The 24,418-nt window shown below is 46.1% G+C and overlaps 1 protein-coding gene across 2 annotated transcripts in view; it reads left to right on the top strand.

Annotated features, from left to right (window-relative positions):
- The window catches only part of TMEM178B (transmembrane protein 178B), a 365,732-nt gene extending 346,158 nt beyond the window's left edge, over positions 1-19,574 (top strand). For both annotated transcript variants that reach the window (XM_033432325.2, XM_004272130.3), the window contains one exon: positions 19,311-19,574. In XM_033432325.2, coding sequence (XP_033288216.1) covers positions 19,311-19,561 — 251 coding nt within the window. In that variant the 3' untranslated portion in view covers positions 19,562-19,574. The remainder of the gene's footprint in view (positions 1-19,310) is intronic.
- Positions 19,575-24,418: the final 4,844 nt, after the last annotated feature.

Below are 24,418 nucleotides of genomic sequence, written 5' to 3'. Positions count from 1 at the left end.
GCCCACTGTGTGCTAGGCATTGTGCTGGTACCCAGGACACACATGGTCCCTGCCTTAAGGACACCCAGGCAGAGTGATCGGTGCTGTAACAGAGGGGACTGTGGGTGCAGCAGAGAAAGGGAGCGTCTCTCTGCTGGGTATCAGGAGCAGCCTCGCAGGGGAGCTTATGATTGAGGCTAAAGGGAGAATTGAGTAAACTTGCCCGGTTCTTATTGTTGCCCCTTAAAGGCCTTTTAATGTTCATTTATCCAATGAAACTGCTCCTAGACTTGGAGTTGGCCACTCTTCAGAAGAAGCATGCCAAGTCCTTATTTATTCATTCTCGTTTAGGATTTCACATGTCATTAATACATATCCGTTTTTATACATCTCTGTGTAACTAAACTCTATTGTGAATGAGGAAAAAAATCCATTTCATCTTTTATTTTATTTTTTTTTATTTTTCCAAAACCCATCTTTAATATTTTACATTATTTGCCAGTGATCCCTGATTTCAAATATTTTCCCCCATGTACACTCACTTCATTTTTTTTCTTTTTTTTTAATTTTTAAATTTTATTTTATTTATTTTTTTTATACAGCACGTTCTTATTAGTCATCAATTTTATACACATCAGTGTATACATGTCAATCCCAATCTCCCAATTCATCACACCACCATTCCCACAACCCCGCGGCTTTCCCGCCTTGGTGTCCATATGTTTGTTCTCTACATCTGTGTCTCAACTTCTGCCCTGAAAACTGGTTCATCTGTACCATTTTTCTAGGTTTCACATACAAGCGTTAATATACGATATTTCTTTTTCTCTTTCTGACTTACTTCACTCTGTATGACAGTCTCTAGATCCATCCACAACTCAACAAATGACCCAGTTTCGTTCCTTTTTATGGCTGAGCAATATTCCATTGTATATATGTGCCACATCTTCTTTATCCATTTCATCTGTCAATGGGCATTTAGGTTGCTTCCATGACCTGGCTATTGTAAATAGTGCTGCAATGAACATTGGGGTGCATGTGTCTTTTTGAATTGTGCTTTTCTCTGGGTATATGCCCAGTAGTGGGATTGCTGGATCATATGGTAATTCTATTTTTAGTTTTTTAGGGAACCTCCATACTGTTCTTCATAGTGGCTGTATCAATTTACATTCCCACCAACAGTGCAAGAGGGTTCCCTTTTCTCCACACCCTCTCCAGCATTTGTTGTTTGTAGATTTTCTGATGATGCCCATTCTAACTGGTATGAGGTGATACCCCATTGTAGTTTTGATTTGCATTTCTCTAATAATTAGGGATGTTGAGCAGCTTTTCATGTGCTTCTTGGCCATCTGTATGTCTTCTTTGGAGAAATGTCTATTTAGGTCTTCTGCCCATTTTTTGATTGGGTTGTTTTTTCTTGACATAGAGCTACATGAACTGTTTGTATATATTGGAGATTAATCAATCCTTTGTCCGTTGATTCGTTTGCAAATATTTTTCTCCCATTCTGAGGGTTGTCTTTTCGTCTTGTTTATGGTTTCCTTTGCCGTGCAAAAGCTTTGAAGTTTCATTAGGTCCCATTTGTTTATTTTTGTTTTTATTTCCATTACTCTAGGAGGTGGATCAAAAAAAATCTTGCTGTGCTTTATGTCAAAGAGTGTTCTTCCTGTGTTTTCCTCTAAGAGTTTTATAGTCTCCAGTCTTATAGTTAGCTCTCTAATCCATTTTGAGTTTATTTTTGGGTATGGGGTTAGGGAGTGTTCTAATTTCATTTTTTTACATGTAGCTGTCCAGTTTTCCCAGCACCACTTATTGAACAGACTGTCTTTTCTCCATTGTATATCCTTGCCTCCTTCGTCATAGATTAGTTGACCATAGGTGTGTGGGTTTATCTCTGAGATTTCTATCTTGTTCCATTGATCTATGTTTCTGTTTTTGTGCCAGTACCATATTGTCTTGATTACTGTAGCTTTGTAGTATAGTCTGAAGTCAGGGAGTCTGATTCCTCCAGCTCTGCTTTTTTCCCTCAAGACTGCTTTGGCTATTTGGGGTCTTTTGTGTCTCCATACAAATTTTAAGATTTTTTATCCTAGTTCTGTAAAAAATGCCATTGGTAATTTAATGGCATTAAATTACCATTTAATTGGTAATTTAATTGGTACTTTAATTTAATTAAGAGGGATTGCATTGAATCTGTAGATTGCTTTGGGTAGTATAGTCATTTTCACAATATTGATTCTTCCAATCCAAAAACATGGTATATCTCTCCATCTGTTGGTATCATCTTTAATTTCTTTCATCACTGTCTTATAGTTTTCTGCATACAGGTTTTTGTCTCCCTAGGTAGGTTTATTCCTAGGTATTTTATTCTTTTTGTTTCAATGGTAAATGGGAGTGTTTCCTTAATTTCTCTTTCAAATTTTCATCATTAGTGTATAGGAATGCAAGAGATTTCTGTGCATTAATTTTGTATCCTGCAACTTTACCAAATTCATTGATTAGCTCTAGTGGTCTTCTGGTGGCATTTTTAGGATTCTCTATGTATAGTATCATGTCATCAGCAAACAGTGGCAGTTTTACTACTTCTTTTCCAATTTATATTCCTTTTATTTCTTTTTCTTCTCTGATTCTCATGGCTAGGACTTCCAAAACTATGTTGAATAATAGTGGTGAGAGTGGACATCCTTGTCTTGTTCCTGATCTGAGAGGAAATGCTTTCAGTTTTTCACCATTGAGGATGCTGTTTGCTGTGGGTTTGTCGTATATGGCCTTTATTATGTTGAGGTAGTTTCCCTCTATGCCCACTTTTTGGAGAGTTTTTATCATAAACGGGTGTTGGATTTTGTCAGAAGCTTTTTCTACATCTATTGAGATGATCATATGGTTTTCATCCTTCAGTTTGTTAATATGGTGTATCACATTGATTGATGCGTATATTGAAGAATCCTTGCATCCCTATGATAAATCCCACTTGATCATGGTGTATGATGCTTTTAATGTGTTGTTGGATTCTGTTTGCTAGTATTTTGTTGAGGATTTTTGCATCTATATTCGTCAGTGATATTGGTCTGTCATTTTCTTTTTTGGGAGTATCTTTGTCTGGTTTTGGTATCAGGGTGATGGTGGCCTCATAGAATGAGTTTGGGAGTGTTCCTTTGCAGTTTTTTGGAAGAGTTTGAGAAGGATGGGTGTTAGCTCTTCTCTAAATGTTTGACAGAATTTACCTGTGAAGCCATCTGCTCCTGGACTTTTGTTTGTTGGAAGATTTTTAATCACAGTTTCAATTTCATTACTTGTGATTGGTCTGTTCATATTTTCTATTTCTTCCTGGTTCAGTCTTGGAAGGTTATACCTTTCTAAGAATTTGTCCCTTTCTTCCAGGTTGTCCATTGATTGGCATAGAGTTGCTTGTCGTAGTCTCTTAGGATGCTTTGTATTTCTGTGGTGTCTGTTGTAACTTCTCCTTTTCCATTTCTAATTTTATTGGTTTGAGTCCTCTCCCTCTTTTTCTTGATGAGTCTGGCTAATGGTTTATCAGTTTTGTTTATCTTCGCAAAGAACCAGCTTTTAGTTTTATTGGTCTTTGCTATTGTTTTCTTTGTTTCTATTTCATTTATTTCTGCTCTGATCTTTATGATTTCTTTCCTTCTGCTAACTTTGGGTTTTGTTTGTTCTTCTTTCTCTAGTTCCTTTAAGTGTAAGGTTAGATTGTTCATTTGAGATTTTTCTTGTTTCTTGAGGTAGACTTGTGTAGCTATAAACTTCCCTCTTAGAACTGCTTTTGCTGCATCCTATAGGTTTTGGATCGTTGTGTTTTCATTGTCATTTGTCTCTAGGTATTTTTTGATTTCCTCTTTGATTTCTTCAGTGATCTCTTGGTTATTTAGTAATGTATTGTTTAGCCTCCATGTATTTGTGTTTTTTACGTTTTTTACCCTGTGACTTATTTCTAATCTCATAGCGTTGTGGTCAGAAAAAGATGCTTGATATGATTTCAATTTTCTTAAATTTACTGAGGCTTGATTTGTGGCCCAAATTGTGATCTGTCCTGGAGAATGTTCCATGCACACTTGAGAAGAAAGTGTAATCTGCTGTTTTTCGATGGAATGTCCTATAAATATAAATTAAATATATCTGGTCTATTGTGTCATTTAAAGCTTCTGTTTCCTTATTTTTTTTTCATTTTGGATGATCTGTCCATCGGTGTAAGTGAGGTGTTAAAGTCCCCCACTATTTTTGTGTTACTGTTGATTTCCTCTTTTATAGCTGTTAGCAGTTGCCTTATGTATTGAGGTGCTCCTGTGTTGGGTGCATATATATTTATAATTGTTATGTCTTCTTTTTGGATTGATCCCTTGATCATTATGTAGTGTCCTTCCTTGTCCCTTGTAACATTCTTTATTTTAAAGTCTATTTTATCTGATGTGAGTATTGCTACTCCAGCTTTCTTTTGATTTCCATTTGCATGGAATATCTTTTTCCATCCCCTCACTTTCAGTCTGTATGTGTCCCTAGGTCTGAAGTGGGTCTCTTGTAGACAGCATATTTATGGGTCTTGTTTTTGTATCCATTCAGCAAGCCTGTGTCTTTTGGTTGGAGCATTTAATCTATTCACATTTAAGGTAATTATCGATATGTATGTTCCTTTGACCATTTTCTTAATTGTTTTGGGTTTGTTTTTGCAGGTCCTTTTCTTCTGTTGTGTTTCCCACTTAGAGAAGTTCCTTTAGCATTTGTTGTAGAGCTGGTTTGGTGGTGCTGAATTCTCTTAGCTTTTGCTTGTCTGTAAAGCTTTTGATTTTCCATCGAATCTGAATGAGATCCTTGCAGGGTAGAGCAATCTTGGTTGTAGGTACTTCCCTTTCATCACTTTAAGTATCTCATACCACTCCCTTCTGGCTTGTGGAGTTTCTGCTGAGAAATCTGCTGTTAACCTTATGGGAGTTCCCTTGTATGTTATTTGTCATTTTTCCCTTGCTGCTTTCAATAATTTTTCTTTGTCTTTAATTTTTGCCAATTTGATTACTATGTGGCTCAGTGTGTTTCTCCTTAGGTTTATCCTGTATGGGACTCGCTGTGCTTCCTGGACTTGGGTGGCTATTTCCTTCCCCATGTTAGGGACATTTTCGACTATAATCTCTTTAAATGTTTTCTCTGGTCCTTTCTCTCTCTCCTCTCCTCCTGGGACCCCTATAATTCGAATATTGTTACGTTTAATGTTGTCCCAGAGGTCTCTTATGCTCTCTTCATTTCTTTTCATTCTTTTTTCTTTATTCCGTTCTGCAGCAGTGAATTCCACCATTCTGTCTTCCAGGTCACTTATCCGTTCTTCTGCCTCCGTTATTCTGCTATTGATTCCTTGTAGTGTAGTTTTCATTTCAGTTATTGTATTGTTCATCTCTGTTTGTTTGTTCTTTAATTCTTCTAGGTGTTTGTTAAACATTTCTTGCATCTTCTCCATCTTTGCCTCCATTGTTTTTCTGAGGTCCTGGATCATCTTCACTATCATTATTCTGAATTCTTTTTCTGGAAGTTTGCCTAGCTCCACTTCATTCAGTTGTTTTTCTGGGGTTTTATCTTGTTCCTTCATCTGGTACATAGCCCTCTGCCTTTTCATCTTGTCTGTCTTTCTGTGAATGTGGTTTTTGTTCCACAGGCTGCAGGATTGTAGTTCTTCCTGTTTCTGCCATCTGCCCTCTCCCCTTTCACCTAAAAAAAAAAAAAAAAGCTTAAGCAGCTTTGTGTCAAGTTAAATGTAAATTTAGTATGATATTTGACCCCATAATTTTGGCCCTGGGGAGGAAGAAATGCCAATAGCTGTGTCCTTCCTACTGCCCATGTAACAAAACCTAGGAATCCCTTAAACATTCCACCACACTCCCAGGCTACAGTTTATTTAAAATGATAATTAATTAAAATATCCCTTCCAATTCAGCTCTCAACATTTTCAGACAAGTTCTCCTGAAATCACATTTCCAGGAAGCCTCTGGGTCACAGCCCTTTAGGGTCCCTGAGTTAGTATAGCCAAGGGAAATTGGATTGCATTTTCTCTTTATCTCAGCATTCCCATCTGGGCCCATAAAGTAGGAAACTTCTCTCCTCTCTTTAGAAGGGTACCAAGTCTACCTTTTAAGGCCCTACTTCTTTTTTTTTTTTTCAATTTATTTAATTTATTTATTTTTGGTTGTGTTGGGTCTTCGTTGCTGTGCACAGGCTTTCTCTAGTTGCAGCGGGCGGGGGCTACTCTTCGTTGCGGTGCACAGGCTTCTCATTGTGGTGGCCTCTTGTTTCAGAGCACGGGCTCTAGGCGCATGGGCCTCAGTAGTTGTGGCATGCAGGCTCAGCTGTTGTGGCTCGCGGCTCTAGGGCACAGGCTCTAGCAGCTGTGGTGCACAGGCTCAGTTGCTCCGCGGCATGTGGGATCTTCCCAGACCAGGGCTCGAACCTGTGTCGCCTGCATTGGCATGCAGATTCTTAACCACTGCGCCACCAGGGAAGCCCTAAGGCCCTGCTTCTACAGGAGAAGAGGTGACTGACTTCTCCGATTGGTGAGGTTGCCAGAGGAGGCCAAGCCTGGGGAGTCCAGCAACATCTGGGTCTTCTGCCCATGCTTTGCTCCTCCGGGTGGCCAGTATTCCCAGGGTCAAGGCTCAGGCCAGCATCAGGAGGCCAGATTGGAGGCCTATTTCCCTTTCTTCTTCTGGCCCACCAGTGTGAGTCACTTCTGGGTGAGTGTATCTGCCCTGCAGGCCCAAACATTCCCTTGGGGAAACCATCCTAAAATGTCAGCCTTGCGGGGCAAGTGTTACTCAGCTTGATTGTGGCCAGGGGCCAAGCCACAGTTGCCACACTTGCCTCAACAGTAAGAAAGCTGGTATTTCCCATCCTGTCTACCTCCTTTCTGGGACTCTCTTCTCATCAGAGTTTGAATTCAGAAAGTGAAGAGCGGTGAATAGTGATCATTCCCTAAATCTCCCAGACAAAAGTGGAGCTAAAAGGGTTGTTAGGCGGAGGCCCACTGACGAGCCAGGAGCACTGTGGGGAGGAGCCCGCTGATGGGCTGCGGTCCGTACCGAGCTCCTTTGGGTCTTCTGACCACCAGCTTACTCTGCCCACTGGGGTTGGTGTCTGACCTCCTGGGAAGCTACTAACTGCCTTACTGTAAGAGAGTTAATGCTCTGATCTTGACTCCTTTCCTTCCTCAGCCACACCATCCTGCTGCTCATAGGAAACTCATGTCCCTCTACAGGAAGCCACCCTTTTACCCAACACAAATAGGAGTGAAGTTACGTACGGTTGTGATAGGGTTTCCTAGTTCTCTGGAGAATTCAGCAACGAGATTTTATTAACTGAGCCTTGAGTCTGAGGGGCACCCAGAACCTCCTCACGACCACGTTTGATAATAATAGGGCCTCTTCTCCCAATCTCACCATCTAGTGGATAAATTTTTTTTTTTTAGCGGTACGCGGGCCTCTCACTGTTGCGGCCTCTCCCGTTGCGGAGCACAGGCTACGGACGCGCAGGCTCAGCGGCCATGGCTCACGGGCCCAGCCGCTCCGCGGCATGTGGGATCTTCCCGGACCGGGGCATGAACCCGCATCCCCTGCATCGGCAGGCGGACTCTCAACCACTGCGCCACCAGGGAAGCCCAGTAAATCTTACTTAAACACCACTGGGTATAGGGCCCTATTGGGGAAAAGAGCTTCTCTGCTTACATTGCTTACAGTCCAGCTCTAGAGATAATATGCGTGCACATGAAATAACTGGAATGAGAGAAAACAAGTGGCGAAAACATGGATTTGAATCCTGGCTCCAGTACAGAGCAGCTGGTGATCTTGGGCAATTTACTTAACCTCTCTGTGTCTTTCCCCATCTAAATCTCATAAGGTTGCTTTGAGGATTCAAAGAACTACCATTTTATTGGTAAAGCATTTGGGACAATGCCTATCCTATTAAAAATAGTATATATAAGCGCTTGATCCATCTAAATCTATATATGTGTCCAGTGACCCAGTGGTGAGGTGACAGCACGCCAGAATCACTTGGGTCCAGGTTCTCATCTCAAAGAAAGGCCAGGCCAAGCTGACGAATGTGCCAGGCATATGGAAACATAAACCAAACCAGGTGGTAGACTCTCCTGATCTTCTGGCTACCACCCCAAGCGTCTTCCTCTGCTAATGAACATGGCTTGGATCACATAGGGCAGAAGCCAGAGAGATTTCTTACAGGAGCCAAGTTCTTCCAGACACTTAAACAGCTGGGTCCCAATCCTTCCGTGTTTCAAATCAGGGCAGTTTTGAGCTGAGCCTCATAGGCACACTGATGGCAAATAATGACATCTAATGGTCCCATTCACCAGCCCTTCTGTGCATGTCAGGAGGTGAGAAGCAGTATCTTCTCTCCAGGCAGCTCACGTCTGACGAAATAACTGACAGCAAGTCCTAGAACAATTCAGAGAGAATGGTACCTTTTTGTCCCAATACCTAGAGTCACAGGATCATTTAATTGGAAGGATCTCAGAGATCTGGTCCTACCCCCTGTATTTCATGGTTGATCATAGCCAAGAGAGATGAGGTGGTTTATCCACTTAATGGGAAAGAATGGGACCAGAACCTGGATTTTCTGATTCTTGGTGGAGTTGTCTCTCCACTAAGCCACATCCCCATTGGTAGCAGCTCTCCTCCCAGGAAGCTGTTGCAGGTTGACTTGGTGGACCTCTGGGCGGGCCAGGAGAGCCTTATGATGACCAAGACAGGAATTCAAACATAATGATAGATTTACTTGTATTGGGCTTCATGCTGGCTTTGGGGGGTGGGGGTGGCATTGGTGACGTGGCTTTCTCTGCAAAATCCTTGTATCTACTTAGGAAGATGAATGTTAGACCAAACAGAGAGCTGTAGTATCTGAGATGGTCTGCAGGAGGTTTTGTATGACTTCAAACCTTGTCCCTAGCAAGAAACCCAGGGCAAGATTGCCCTCTGCCCTAAAGGTTCTCAAAGTTTGCTCCATGGACCCTTGTCCACCAGAAAGTGCTGGCCTAGAAAGAGAAGGAGAGAAAAGAGAAGCCGGGGCAGGAATATGGCATGCTCTAAGTGGCCTTACGCTTGGAAGCTCGCTCTTCACAGCTTCAGAACGTTCCTTTCTACACAGCTGTAGATGCCACACTTGGTCTAGTTAAGAAGCCAGTTGGATCCACTAACTCTCAGCTCTGAACCAAGGCCCAGATGGATAGAAAACTGCAAAAGTTCGCATTGAGAAAAATGTGATGCTGCAGTCTTGATTCATTTCCTCTCTAGAACTTTCCTGCCCTATTTGGAAAGGTCTGAGCTCACCACAGACCACCAGGCTCAGATGTTCCCAACTCTTCATTCCCTGAAATATCCAAGACCAGGTGGGCAAGAGTGGAGTGGGCCAGTGGTTGCTTCCCCTGGGGTGTATTGTGTTTTAATGGGGCCAGTGGAGGCAAGTGTGATGTGTAGTTCTCATGTGTTTCCACAATCAAATAGTTTGAGGCTTTACAGCGAAATCAAATATTTGCTCTGTTCCTTATACTTTGGGACCTTCAGCCAATTATTTAATTTGGGATTATGATGTGAATTATATAATTTATATGATGTGTGTATATATATATATTAATGCATAGACATAGATGATTTACGTAAATGTATGCAACCTCAAGAGGTACAGAAGAGGCAGAAACTGAGGCTTGGCTTGAGTCAAATGCCTCTGCTTGAATTAATCCTTGTGGTCACAGAATGGCTTTCCTGGGAGAAAGAATGGTGGTGGTGCTTTAACAAAAGAAGAAAGAAGGGCAAGTGTATTGTGTAGACTGAAAACAAAACAAAACATTATAAAGCAGAAACTAACACACCATTCTAAAGCAATTATACCCCAATAAAGATGTTAAACAAAACAAAAAAATAGCTCTCACAGTCCACTAGGCAATAGGTGTTTAATAAATGAATTTTATAATAATTTAATAAATGCCGCCTCAACATTCCAGGGGAGTCACGGTCAGAGCCTCTACAGCACTTATAAAAGGTCCCCAACTCATGTCACCTAGCTATTCCCAACCCTTCTCTTAGAGCTGCTTCCTTTTACCCGTCCCAGTTGAGCCACAGGCTTCTTTGCAAACCCAGCGATGTCATGATGTGACTAACCCCCACGGGATGCTGCAACCTGAGCCCAAAGATAGGTTCCCTTACTAAGGAGGGTCTCAGAAGTGTATTCGGAGATCTTCCAAATTCCATGGTTGGAGTGCCAACAAAGCCCACAGAACGAAGGGTCCTGAGGGAGCACTGTCTCTGGTCCCTGCTGAGAGCAAGTGCTTCCTGGTTTGGTACTTGCCCTGCGACGGGGCCGGGAGAGAATGGAGCGGGTGATGGAGGTGAAAAGCAACAAGCACAATTTTTCTTGTCCTCCGGAACAATTTGTCTTCACCCTCGCTTAAAGCTTTCCATTTCTAATATCATCCCTTACATATAGAAAGCAATCTTAACTTCTCTCAGCCTTTTCACACTTATTATTATCGCTCTTCAAAATAATCCTGCGGAGAGGGTATTATTCTGATGCTGAATTTCCCTAAAAATAAAAATGCTTCCTGAAATCCAGGGCACCCATTGAAACACAAGGTAGGTAGGCATGTACCTGTGTGGGCACACGCGTGAAGGCACACACACGCACGCAAAAACACCTCAGCAACCGCAAAACGATTTAGGAGAAAGGAGGGTGGGAGGGCCAGCCGTGATATCGCCTTCATTCCCTTCTGGGTTTCAAAGCCCATATTTTCATTTAAAAGCTCCACAGCCCAGAAATCCGTTTCCTCCAGTGATATGGATTTACTGGGCAGTTCTGTATCTAATGTGAAAGGAGACACCACTACCGTAACCAATTCTGGAGAAAATTACAGTCTAGCTGAACACAAACTAAAACAGAGAACAAGAGAAGGTTCCTATAGCTCATTGTGAGATTGCCTGTTCCAGACCAGAAAAGTTTTAGGGCTTCTGAAAAAAAATGTGGATTATCTGGTGCTGGGCGTACTCAGAGAAGACTTCTTGGGCCATTCGGGGCTTGGACTGGGCCGTAAAGGTTAACTGCCAGGATAGCTGCAGGGACCCTGTGTAGACCGGGTAAAGGATGGAAACGGCAGAGTCCAGTTAAGGAGACTGGACAGTGGCGCTTTGACCTTAGTAAATTCCCATGACAACATTTGAACCCACTGATGCTCTCTTCCATTGGCTCAGCCCTTTAGGTGTTTCCCCGAGTTTGAAAAGGCTCAGTCTTGGGTGTAGAGGTCACCAGGGCCAGTGATCTGGGGATCAAATCTAACATACGCCCAGAAGAATAAGTATCGTGATGGGGCTTGAGGGGGAGTGAGCGTAGATGCGTTGATGAGACGGAGAAAAACCCACACGATGCCCGGCAGCTACGTTTTGTACGGCTGTGTTCAGATGCCTGTTTCAGTTACCGGTAGCCATAAAGTCTGGAAACACAGCCTTATTTTATCATGTATCGTAACGTTCTGTTAATAAGCCAGTTATCATATATCCACCTGTTGTATCAGATTGCATTGGCTGCCAAAACAAAATACGACACACTGGGCGGCTTAAACAAGAGAAATTCATTTTCTCACAGTGCTGGAAGTCCAAGATGAAGGTGTCATCAGGGTTGCTTCCTCTGAGGCCTCTCTCGCAGCCTTGCAGATGGCCTCCCTCTTGCTGCCTTTTCATGTGGTCTTTCCTCTGTGCATGCAGCTGTCTCATATCTCTTTGTATGTCCGAATCTCCTCTTCTTAACAAAGACAGCAGTCACATTGGATTAGGGCCCACCCTAAGAGCCTCATTTTCACTTAATTAGCTCTCTAACAGCCCTATCTCCAAATACAGTCACATTCTGAAATATTGGGGGATTAGGGCTTCAATTTAGGAATTTTGTGAGGAGATATGGAAAACCAAGGGATGAGACTCCATGTGCTATGATAGGAACGCAGAGGTTTTTTCTTTAGAGTCAATGCCAAGCTATTTGAACCAGCCAGTCCCTTTCGTCGCTTGAGTTGAGGATGTGGCATTATTGTGGCATAATCATGCCCGGACGTAGACCAGCCTTGCAGTGTGCAGACACAGGCTCGGGGATACAAAAGCCGCTTGCCTTGGGGGTGAGGTGGCATTTATGCAATGACTGCCTAGAGCATCTGCAGAGTTTGCAGAATGATGGATGGTTTTGTCTTAGCTCAGGGCCCCATCCCCTGCAGTGTGTTCTCCCCCAGAGCCTGTCACCACCCCCTGCCTCATCCCAGTGAACCCCTAAGGCACCTTGGCTGTAAAGCCCCATGTGACCTGCCTGCTGGCTGCCGCTGATGCAATGGTGTATAATTCAACAGTAATTTATATTCCATGCAGGTCTGAGCAAAGCTATAAAGTGCTATCAAGAGCTAAATGCTGCTGAGGCATTTAATCTAAGCAAAGGATGGGTTTGTATACATCAGCTTCCTGGGGTGCATACCACTGTTAAAGGAGGAGGGATCCTTTTTCTGCTTGCCGATTTGCTTCTTTACGGTTTTAAAGATCAGAGGGGACGCAAGGGAGAGAGTCTTAGAGAGAGGATTGGGCTGCTTCCTGACCTCCCTGACACACACGTCCACCAGGGCACTTCTGCAGAGACAGCTTTGCAGCGACCTGTGGGGCTGGGGTCAGGACAGAGGCCCTCTGGCCACCATAGCAACAAGGCACCACGTGAGGGTCAGGGATAAGCAGGCGTCACTCCTTATTCCCAAGAGCAGAAAATGTCACACAGATGGATTTCTGGCCCTGGAAAGCTGCAGAAATTATACTCCAGTGAAGTTTTGGGTACAACCTGGTCACAGAAGGAATAGCTATTTGGGAAAATGCCTCTGCACACAATATGTGACCGCCCTGGATTCCCGTGAGAACCTTCTCGAGGCCCTCGGTTGCCTAGGCAATGAATTAGTAAGAGCCCTTCGCTGCCTTGCCTGAGGCCACAATTTTGATGCTGTTTCTCCACAGGGTCCGTGGCTGCGGTGTTACTGTGTGGCTTCTCCAACAGTCCCTGAAAGAAGTGGAGACGTGTTCTCCCCTCCCCTCCTGTGGGTGCTAAAGCAGCAGCCACGCGGGAGGCCCCATCTCGCCCGCCTTACGTACCTGCAGTCACTGCTCGGAAGCGGGCTGAGCAGAGGTTAACGCCAAAACTCTGAATATCAGCTTAAACATACCTTGGTAATCAACCTACCAGGTGGTACTGGGATAGAACCATTTGGGGTTGCAGATTAAGTGCTCCCTGGTGACACTTCAAGGTTGCAGAAGAATTAACTACCCCAAAACAGTGCTCTCCTGGCCAGGCATTTCTTAACGTGGCAACAGACCCGGGGATCCAAGTTTCTGTGCTTCCACTGGGTTAAGGCTTTAGGTTTTCTGTAACTTACAAGCGAGGATTCATTTCTGTAGTCATTGCAGTGTCACCGATTGGCCCCAGAGTGCAGGGCAGGAGGGAACGTGTAGGAAGGGTGACCAATGTGTACTCCTTAGCCCACATCTTTCTAGTTTTAGGACCAAAAGTCACACTTACCAGGGACACACCCTCTACCCTCACCAGCTCCCAGGCAAACTGGGATGCTTGCTCACCCTTCTAGGGAAGGAAGAAAGAAAACAAAAGTCAGAAACTGAAGGGAATTAGAGATTATGGGGGAAGCAGTGGAAATCCTGTGTGTAGCCAGGGAGTACCTCAAACATACCGTGTCCCTGGGGATTGGGACGCAGAATTACATAACATGTGATAGCGCATACTGTCACACAGTCCTATGAAGCGCTCATGTTCTGGTGGTAGTTCAAATCAGAGGAGAGGGTGAAGTGGCCAGAAAGAGTATGGAATGTGGTTTCAGAGGAAGACTGACAAGCCCCAAGTCTGAAAAGACAAAGGAGGAGACAGACAGGGACATCTAGGGAGGGGGACCAAGCCTGGATCAAGGGGCAGCTTGGAAACTCAGGGAAGAGATAGCCAAGCAGGAGGAAGTTGTCAGACAGCCCAGAAACTAAAAGTGGGGAGAAAACTAGACTCTAATATCGGCACCAGAGAAACGTTAATTAGAAACGGCAGCAATGCGAGGAGCTTGGTGAGGGGGCTGTATTTGGCGCTGGGACAAGAAGTCGGCCGGCTGGGCATGGAAACCCTTCTCTCGGTCTCGCCCTCACTCAAGCCTCAGCGGTGCCTGGAGCGGAGGGGTTGGGGGCGGCCGGCGGGCGTGCGGCCAGTGATCCCAGAACCCCACGCAGCCCTCGCCCCTTCCAGCTAGGCGCTGACGGGACACTCAGACACCGGTGACTGGGGCTGGCCCATGGGTTGCCAGGTGACATCATGGGTTTGATTCCTGAAAGAGCTCCCGGTGGGGTTGGTCATCCAAGGAAGCAGGTGCTGTGTTTGAATCAACAGGAAGCATTTATGTTTGCAGAGTGCGTTCCACTCCTTGGCCATGCCTTCCCGCTCACAGGTGGAGTTTGCAAATGGGGACACCAGAGGGGTCTGGACGACACTGTTCCCTCTGTGCCAGCGGGTCTTGTTAGCACTGGCTCTCAGGCTGCGGGCACATGGGGTGGTGTGGTCTCATCTAACTGGACTTCCTGAGCTCCGAGTCCAAATGTGTGAGAGTCCTGGCACGGAAAGGGTAACTAGGTGTCATTTCTCCTTGCAACCCGCTGCAACTGACTCGTTGCGGCTGGCTGCTGGGGAGGGCTGGGCTGAGTCGGAGCCTGAGGCCAGCAGGAATAAGGGCTGAGATTGATTAGCTATTTCGGCCAAAGGCATGGACTTGAAACTAATAGAAGAGCCATTGCACTTTGCTGTCCAGAGCTTTACAGTTCCTGCAATGACAGGCCTTACGGTCCCCTTGTGAATGGACAAGGCTGGTGCTTTTCAAAAATGTTTCGATCAAGTGAAATTTCACGTGGAAACAGATCAAAGCAGGGCTCTTCTGGCCAAAGAGAGAGAGGGCTGGGAGTCTCTTTTACTCCCTCTTCCTTTCCCAGGGGCAGCTCCTGAGGCACCTCCATGGAACAGGGTTTGAAAACCACTGGAGGAGGGACTGCTTTAGGAGAGGGTCAGGAAGGGTCTCTGAGAGGATGGCATTTGAATTGAGATCCCAGAAGATCTCAAGAAGAAGGCCATTCTTCTTAGCTAGAGTACAGGGAGTATGGGGGTCAAGGTGAGAAATGAGGTCAGATCGGTAGGAAGCGTCCACTCAGGTAAGGCCATACAGGCAGGGTAAGGAAGGTGGGATTTAAATGTGTTTAAATATCACTGGAAGAAGAAGGCAGGGAACCAATGAACTGTTACCAGAGGTTCTGTGGGAGATGATGGAAGCCTGACCAGGATGGCAGCGGTGAGCGTTTCAGAAGTTAGAGGCACGATGGGAGTGGGATGTGGACATGCCTTCTCGACTCAGACTTAGAGACCTAGGACACTGGGGCACTGGGGTTGAAGGAGGGATGCTCTCCAGGCCAGGTGCGGACCCCCTTCTCTTTATTGCCTGCGGACACCCTGCTTCCTCTGGGAAACCTTCCCTGGCCTGGCATAGTTGTCTCTTACCATTTACCTCTGCGTATTAGCCCTTCTTTTCCTAAACGTGGCTAGATATAGGAGCCACCTTAGAGCTGTCTGCTCCAGCGCCCTGATTTTACAGATGAGGGGACCAAAGATTCAGAGCTGATACTAAACTCAGGTCTCTTAATCCCCAGTCTGGTGCTATTTTCACTTCATCCTCAGCTTTTCAGTTATATCTGTCTCATATCCCCAGCGAGATTATAAGATCTTTTTTCATCTTTTTATTTTAGACTTTATTAAAAATTCTTAAGAACAGTGATCCTATCTTATTCTCCTTTTTATCCCCCTAGCATCTAGCATAATGCTTGGCACAAACACAGGAGTTCAACAAATATTTGCTGATTGGCCGTTGGGTACACCATGGAGCCGGCGGCCACAGGAATGTCCCCTTCCGCCTGCCCCACTGCAGTTAACCTGCCTCCCCAGACCTGACGTCACTTAGGTCTGACAGCCGCGCTGCTGCTGTCCCTACTTGCCTAGCCAGTGTTACAGCCAGTTCTGGCCACACAGCAAAGCCTTGCTCCAAAGGGAAGGGCTTGGGTAGTTCATTTCACTTAATTGCTAACTGTGACTACAGTTAGTCTTGGAGTCTGATTGGAGTGAGACTCAAATCCCAAGCCATGGGGGGGAATTACTGAGAAGATGTGACCATGCATTATTACGTTTGCCTTTCTGGATCCTCACTCACCAATCGATAAGTGCTCCCGAGAAATAAAATGACCCAGGCCACGGCCTGTTCCTTGAGGGGAGAGGAGAGCCTTATACTTGCCCAAAGGACCACTGTACTTTTGGGTGAACGGAAGGAGGCTGCAATCCCCCGTGCTGTAATATCTGTTACCGCCCTTTAATTGAGGATGTTTTCTAGCAGAAACATTTAGAATCTCTATTAGTTCCCCAGAGAACCCCTCAGAGTTGGTGGTGGTAGGGGGAGTTCTGCACCCCACCCATCCCGGTTGGTCACCAGTCCACAGGTCTGAGAGCTGGGCTCATCACCTGAGACAGAAAGCTGGGTCGGGTAGGGTCCTTGCGTGCCTGTGCCCCTCGTCCCCCCACACTCCGGTACTCCTGCCGTGTGTATTTCCAGTTATTAATGCACGTTTCCAAACTTGAATTTATAAGTGCAGAAGTACATCAAAATATAAATCCTTGCTCCGAACGGAAAACAGTGTCTATGGTAGCTGACAGAAGCTGCTTCAACTCTTCTCTCTCTGTCACAACGGGCTTTCCTGACATGTTGTACAGATGACCTGCGTAACGCGCCGTCTTAAGTGAGAGCCCTCAGAGTTTTTTCCCATCTACGGGGATATTGACGGGAGCTAACAAACTACAGAAATCTTTAAAGGTTCCAGAGTCACGGAACGACTGACAGGAAGTGGAGGCAGGAAGATATCCCAACTAACCCTATTAACATGACAACAAGATGGACGTTACCAACAAGCTGGGCCGTTTCCAATTGGCAGCTAATTAAGTCCATATGGTAATTAAGTAATTAGGTATTGATTTATCAACCACATCTTTGTGTCCTGTCTGCTCTGCTTGCAGAACACCCTTAAAATAGTGTCTGTCAAGCTTTTTCAGCTACTGGTAACTTGGGAAGATCAAAACTTCCTTGAGATCGACCTTCTCTCCCGGGAACAACTCACTGTGCACAATTTGATGAGAAGAAACGTCTCCATTTTTAAAAGTATCCTATGTGGATACAGTTTATAGAGAGCCCTTGGGTGACCTCAGTCCCATCCAGAGCTTCAATCTATAAGATGATGACTCAGTCCACATCTCTAGCTCAGAAATTACTACCAGGCTCCAGACCCACGGCGCCAAGTGCCTTAACATCCCAGGGGCAGCTCAGATTTGAACTCAGCACGCGTGCACACGTGTGCGCGCTCTCTCTCCCTCTTGCTGTCCTAAATCTAAATTTTAGTAGATGACGTCATCGCACACTCAGGTTTCTGAACCAGAAATTGAAAGCGTACTCGAGGCACGAGCAGGCCAGCTCTCGTTTGTTGGAGTTTGGAGTCTTTGAAACTGGTGTCAATACGAAGCTTTCTTCAGTTCAGTGATGGCCGAGCCATCACGCTGTCCTTGGCCAGGGTCCCACCGGCTGCCTCCTTCCCTGTGGCCCCCCCTCTGCTTCTTCCCTCACCTGAATCTGTGCCTCAAGGTTATACAAAGAACCTCTGCCCTAACACAGGGTCTCACCAGGCCGATCAACAGAAATCATATGAGGAACTTTTAAAAAGGAGAGATTCCCATCCTCTCCCTAAGATTCCGATTAAGAAAGTCTGGGATGAGACCTAATCCACCCTGGGTGCCGTCTTAGAATTCCGTCTGAACCCCAGGGCACAGCAGGAGAGACTCGGGGTGCTTTGTAACCCCCCACTGTTTTCCCAGTTAATGATGGTACCATATCAGTTTGTACACGATGACTGTCGCTGCACGCACATGCACAAGCATGTACACGCACACACGTGCACACACACACATGCACACATATGTACACCTACATGCTTCCCACCCACACAATTTTATTTATGCGGCACCTGTGCCCAGGTCACCCCTGACTCATTGCTTTCCATTGCCTCTACCAGCCATCATTCACTAACAGTCATTCAGCCCTGCCCTGCTCCCTCCTCGCCAGACCCCTCCTTCCTTCTCCCCTTGACTATAGCTCCTAACTGGTCTCCTGCCTCTGGACCGCCCTCTGCTCTGCTCCTGAATTAGTGGTCTTTGGAAACACAGATCACAGCCCCTGAAGTGCCTGGACCCCTGCAGTACTATCGACCCCACCCAGCCTTTTCCAGACTTTACTTCTTCAGGCCATTGCTCTCCTATCTGCAGTGACAAAGGAAACATTAGACACAGCAAATATCGAGAAAAGGTCTTAAACTCATTTTAGGTACATCAAATATCTATTGGCTAAAAGTGGACTTATAATTCTGTTCTATTTGATAACATTGTGTCTCTTGTAGCAGCCTTCTCATTGGAGGTTAATTTGAGCAATGGTTTTTTTTAAAGGAGCATCATTGAATAAGTTCGTGAAATACTTCGTAAGACTAGGCTGGACAAGTTAACTTATGTTACCGTGGATGATGAATCTTAGTGGGTGAGAAGTGACGTACAGAGTTTCCCAGAGTTATCGACTCTGCTGCCGCGTCGTGAAGGAGTTATCTCCTAGGCTTAGTTTTCCACAGAAAATGCTGGGAAATGTCTTACGGGAAAAGGCTTCCAGGATTTGGATGGCTGGTTGGTAAATGGATTAAAGGAAAACCTAATATCGTATGAGACATTGTGTATGGAAAAGAAAAGAGTAAAAATGTTTCTCTCTTTAAAGAAGTAGCAGTGGGGGGTGTTTTCTGCGTCTCCAAGGAAAGACTGAATTTTAAAGCCTTTCGAAAAATGAGCTGAATACTCTCCTGCTTCACTGCACCCTACACAAACTTTCATGTGATATATTTTTAGTATTTCCCCAAAGGAGAGACTCCCCGAGTTTATCCAAGACTGGGCCGTTATTGAAGCATGAGGAAGCCTTGATACTATTCCCTTCTCCATGAATACTTCCAAATATTGATCTCGTTAGCAGGTTACTCTTACCTGGATCTCCTCATTGTTTCTACTCAAGAAAATCAAAAATGTAGTAAACCTCACTTCTCTCTTTCTCTCTCCCTCTCCTCTTCCCTTTCCTTCTCTGTTACCCCACCCCTGTTTCTTCCCTTCTCCTCCAGGAACTTTCTGCATCATTTCACTGTGCACCTGTGTGGCCGGGATCAACTTTGAGCTGTCACGCTACCCACGCTACCTGTATGGACTCCCCGACGACATCAGCCATGGCTACGGATGGTCCATGTTCTGTGCTTGGGGGGGCCTGGGCCTCACGCTAATCTCGGGATTCTTCTGTACCTTGGCCCCTTCTGTCCAACCTGTCCCGAGGACCAACTGCCCCAAATCCAGACCCGAGAATGGGACAGTGTGCTAAAAAAAAACAAACCCATACATACATATATATATATATATATATATATATATAAATATATATATAATATACATATATACAACAGAACTCAATCAAGATGGTGCCAGTGCCGAGGCAGAGTGGAGCTGGCTTAGGCACCTGCATCTCGTCGGACTTTGTGTTGCCTCATCACCGAGATGGGGAAAGCGTTCCCATCACGTGGCTCTTCCATCAGTTCTTAACTTTCGGCTCCGTGGTTTCTTGAAGACATCACCACTCGAGACAGTCCCGATTCCCGTCACTCACGAGGATGGGGTGGTGGGCTGGGAAGGGACGGTGCCCGTGGTCTGGGGCGGCACGGGTGTAGACAAGGAAGCACCCTCCGCTGGGCTGGCAGAAGGGGACGATACCCCAACACCGATCATATCAGAGGAACGACGCCCTTAGTTCATAGAATGGAACCAGATCTTTGAGGCCATTTCCAGAACCATTTTCTTCTCCTGCTCTTCCCGTCTGATTTCCTTCCTGGCCGACCAGTGACGCACAAGAAGTGGAAGAGAAAACACACTGAGAAGGGAGTTTTCTCTTTGCTGCCGAACTTTTGGACCAAGTTTCGGAGGTGGGGAGGGGGAGAGCACGACATGCTGAGGGACAAGGTCCGCCTCGATGAGAGGACACTTCAGTGGATGCTCAGAAAACCCCGTCTTACCTTCCAGCTGCCTTACACCCAGTTAAGCAAGAGGCCGCCCTGCCCCGAGCCCCATCTGCACTCCCCGGGAAGATCGGAGCCTTGGAGTAACGCTGTAATGTGTGTGTGTGTGTGTGTGTGTGCGCGCGCGTGTGTGCGTGCAACAACTTCAGGCAGTTTCCTTTTTTTTCTTTTCCCCTTTTTAAATGGCAATACTGGGTTATGACTGTTGTCTGTCATTTGGGGTGGTTTCATGGCCCAGGATGGAGGGCCCAAGACCTAGGAAGCATCATGAGGGGTGGGCTTCTGTGGGGGCCAGTTTTGCAGCTTCAGATCCCTGGAGTGTGTGTGCGTGTGTGTGTGTATGTTTTCTGAGTGTGGGGTTTTATCATTTGTGTTGCGTTTTTCTGTTATTTTTAGTGCACCTGAAATTCCCAGAGGGCAGAACCAAGGACAAAACCACTGGGCAGAGGACCTGTGGTACTTCACATCCTAGTTCTGGGATGCCACAGGATTTAGTCCTCTGATTTTGGAAGTTCAAGACACAGCTGGGTACACGAGCCATGCGCGAAGAGGGGGAACACGGTTCAAGAGGGAGAAGGAAAGTGGCCTCTGTTGCTGTTGGAAAGTCCACATACCAGACAAGACCTTTCACTTCCCATCACAGAAGCTGTCCTTTGTCACTGGACATCCACCCCTTTTGTAGGGTTGACCTCTGTACAGACGAAAGAAAATGGGTCACCTGCAGAGAGCCGCCATGTCCCATGGACTCCAGTTTGTATGATATTGTGTAAATTCATGGAGAACTCTTGACGCTTGCCCTCTTCCTTTTCCTCTTGGTATTCAAGGCCATGAATCCCCAAGTGGTCATCTTGGTGGCTAGCACCCAAACGGAAGTGGCCTCAATCCAGCCCGGTGTCTCAGGCTCGGTCGAGCGCATTGGCACTGCGGGGGTTGGCGAGCTATGGAGTCAGCCAGCGGGTTGTGAAAGCTGGGGGGACAGGAGTCTGCCAGCAAGAGTGGGCAGCAGCAGCTGACCGTCACCTCAGTGACCCCGCGGGGGCCGAGCAGCCCTGGGGAGGCAAAGAGAGAATTCCCCGAGCCGTCCAGCCGTGGGTCACCCGTGTAGCCGAGAATTCAGTTGCTTCATAACTGAATGTGCTCTGGGAACTTTGCCACCCACTCAGCAGCCTTCCTTCCCAGCCATGCCCTCTGTTTCATCTACCTGTCCTCTACCCTGCCTCCCCTCCAGCTCCCCCCTTTTCTCACCTGTGAACCATTTCCCTTCTCCCTCTTCCATCCACCAGGCTCCAAGTCCCGCCTCTCTCCTCATCTGCTCTTTTTGACTGTGTGTGTGTGTGTAATTCACAACCATATAGGACATCTGATGTGCGTGGATGGGTCTGAGTGTGGGGCTCTGTGTGTGTGTATCTCTCTGGTGCATTTTGTGTACATTTGTGTCAGTATGTACCTGGACGCAGGTGTGGGTGTGTACTACCCAAGACTTCCTTGCTGGCGACACGGATTAGCTTCTGCAAATAGGCTCACGTGTGAGTGAGTGCCCTGTGCGTGGGGAGCTAGGAGACGACGGGGCAGGAAATGCTGTTAGCTCCTAATTGCACTTCTAAGGATGGTTTTTAAAACAAAGGATGTATTCTGTGAGAAGGGAGATAATTTTCAGGAAAACCCAGTGTTTCAATTGTACAGGGAATTAAAAAAATAATAATTTGCTTTGAAAAGTTAGATTTCCCACTTCAGGGGAAGGGCATACTTGGGCTTGAGGAAAAGTGAGAAGTATCTCAGATTGTGTCTTCCTTGCAAGCATCTTGACTGGGCTCCGCCTAGCAGGGAGAGCTGGGCGTCCACCAGCATCTGTTTGGGGCGGGAGGCTTGCCTGTGACCACATCCAAATTTCAGCTGTTTTCCAATTGTAGGAAAATGCGGACAGAAATTCCAAATGGGGCAATTTGTAATCAATCATTTAAACTTTTCCTAAGTAACCAGTACTGTTCACCAACCTGTAATTTATACCCTCTTTTTTAATCCCATGCTTGCCGTAAATAGATCATCCACTCTCTCCAACTACTAATCTTCATCATAGACCTTCATCACAGATTGCTGCATCCCTTTGAAATGTTCCTAAATGCTAGGAGGACCCCTAGGAAAGAAGTAAACCACCTGGGCCCAACTCACCATCAGCAGAGCAGGAGCTTAGAGCCGCTTTCTTTGGTAATGGGGCCAGAAATGTACAGACACGCACACTCTGGGTCTGACTGTGCTCGGGGCCAATAAAAGCCCAGCCACGTGGCCAGGACGGAAGCCCTGTACAGATGGCAAGTGGGAGAACTGCTCTGGTCACCTTGATCCCTCCGGCCTAGGGACTTGACCGCAGATGAAGACGTGTTACTCCAAGCTGTCACTGAAGCTTTCGTGCTGTGAGGGCTGAGGAAGAAAAGGCAGAGAGGGAGGAGAAGGAAGGAGGAGGCTCAACCTTCGGGACTCTTTACATCAGACTCTGCTAACCCCAGATCCGAGTAGAACCCAGCCTTCCGACGGGATTTAGGGTCCGCGGCCTCACCCACCAGCCCCCACCCCAGGTCAAGTTCAAATTCCCTGCAGGTGTGCAGGCGAGGCCTGTGACCGTGTATGTGTTTTGAGCTCCGCGAAAGTCGACCTTGAGCACGGGCCCTTTTATTTCCTTCCCTGCCCTAGGACCCTGGGGATTCAGGAAAGTGGGGTGTCTGCCTTAGAAAGAGGTCCTATTTCTTCCCCCATTTGGAGAGTTTTGGTTTCTTTTCTGATTTCTGTTCCTTTCTGTGCACTCACTTCCACTTTCTCCCTGCATCAACTACGACCCATTAAAATAGTTAAGGAATCTGTCTTTAGAGTGGCTCATCCACTCCAAGCAGCCCCCTTCCTTGTTCGTTGTGGCTGTAGGTTTCCTAAGCAGTTCTGTGACTCCCTGGCATCAAAGCGTAAACCAGCTTCAGATGTGCCTGTTCCAGCTTCGATCCTCCTCCAAGTCCCAGCCTTTCAACGATAACACCCTTTCGATTTCAGGGATCACAAGGTCACAAACACTGGACAACTCCACCAAATCAAGACAAAGCCTCCCTCAATCACACGTCCCTGTGCAGCACCCTGGGCCCTGGCGCCATTTGGGGATGTTCTCTTGTTGGGAGTGAGTGGTTTCACCTCGCAATGCTTGCCTTTCTTTCGATAAGGGAAGAAGGTGTCCTGAGACTCTTCCGTCGGTGCCCCACGTCTTAGTGTTCATCCACTGTCAGCACGAGAGGTCTAAAATGAAAGAACTACGTGTAGTTGTCCTGCTTTAATGGGAGGATGTGCTGCTTACGTCTCCAAAGCTGCCCACCTGAGTCAGATTCAGGATAATGAAATCAAGTACATCACCCGGAAGCGTTTAGAATTGACTCTGTCTTCACCTGGCTTATTCTGAGAGCATTAACGAACTGATCTTCAAGTATTGTGGGGGAAGGAGTGGGAAGAAATACACTCTGGTCATCTTGGGTGTGATGCGTGTGGGATGTTTGCTTGATTCTTGTAGCTAAAGGGAAGCTGCTCTTCTGAAAAGGTCCCCTCTGCTCTAGGGACGAACCTTTCCCGTGGACATATCCAGCCCTTTCCAGGGAAAGCTGATGAGTCATGGAGTGATTTCACCACAGATAGAAATAGTTGGTGCATTAACGGCCGGGTTGGCTTCTGTGCTGTCTTCCAGCTGTTATACAATAGGGTAAGGGGACAGATTTTTAAACAAGACCCCCTGAGTTGATGGTCACAAAAGTTTCTGGTTTCCCTCAACGTGGTCACCTTGGTGGGCTGGGTTTTCCCTCTTTTCATCAATGTCTCCATGGTGCAAAATATTTCTTAAACATTATGGTTAGTTCTTAGACTACATTATTATTGGCTATTTGATTTTTTTTCCTGAATAATACATGTTCATTGTAGAAAATTAGAAAAATAAAATACAAAAGAAAAAAATCCTTAGAAGATGGTTCATAATCCCATGGCTCTGGACATCACAACGATCATAGCCCCAACACTTCATCAGTGGTTGTCTCTGGGTTGGCAGTTGGGGCCAGGGGTGCAGCCCACGACCACAGAACTACATTGGTCTGCGTGGAGTCGACCCCATGTTCATGGCAGTGAGAGCACAAAGCCCTGAGCCCCCAGAG

Source organism: Orcinus orca, chromosome 9 (genome assembly GCF_937001465.1).
Source record: "Orcinus orca chromosome 9, mOrcOrc1.1, whole genome shotgun sequence".
Taxonomy (NCBI): domain Eukaryota; kingdom Metazoa; phylum Chordata; class Mammalia; order Artiodactyla; family Delphinidae; genus Orcinus; species Orcinus orca.
Note: the sequence above shows the minus strand (reverse complement) of the source record. Positions and strands in the feature narration are given on the sequence as shown.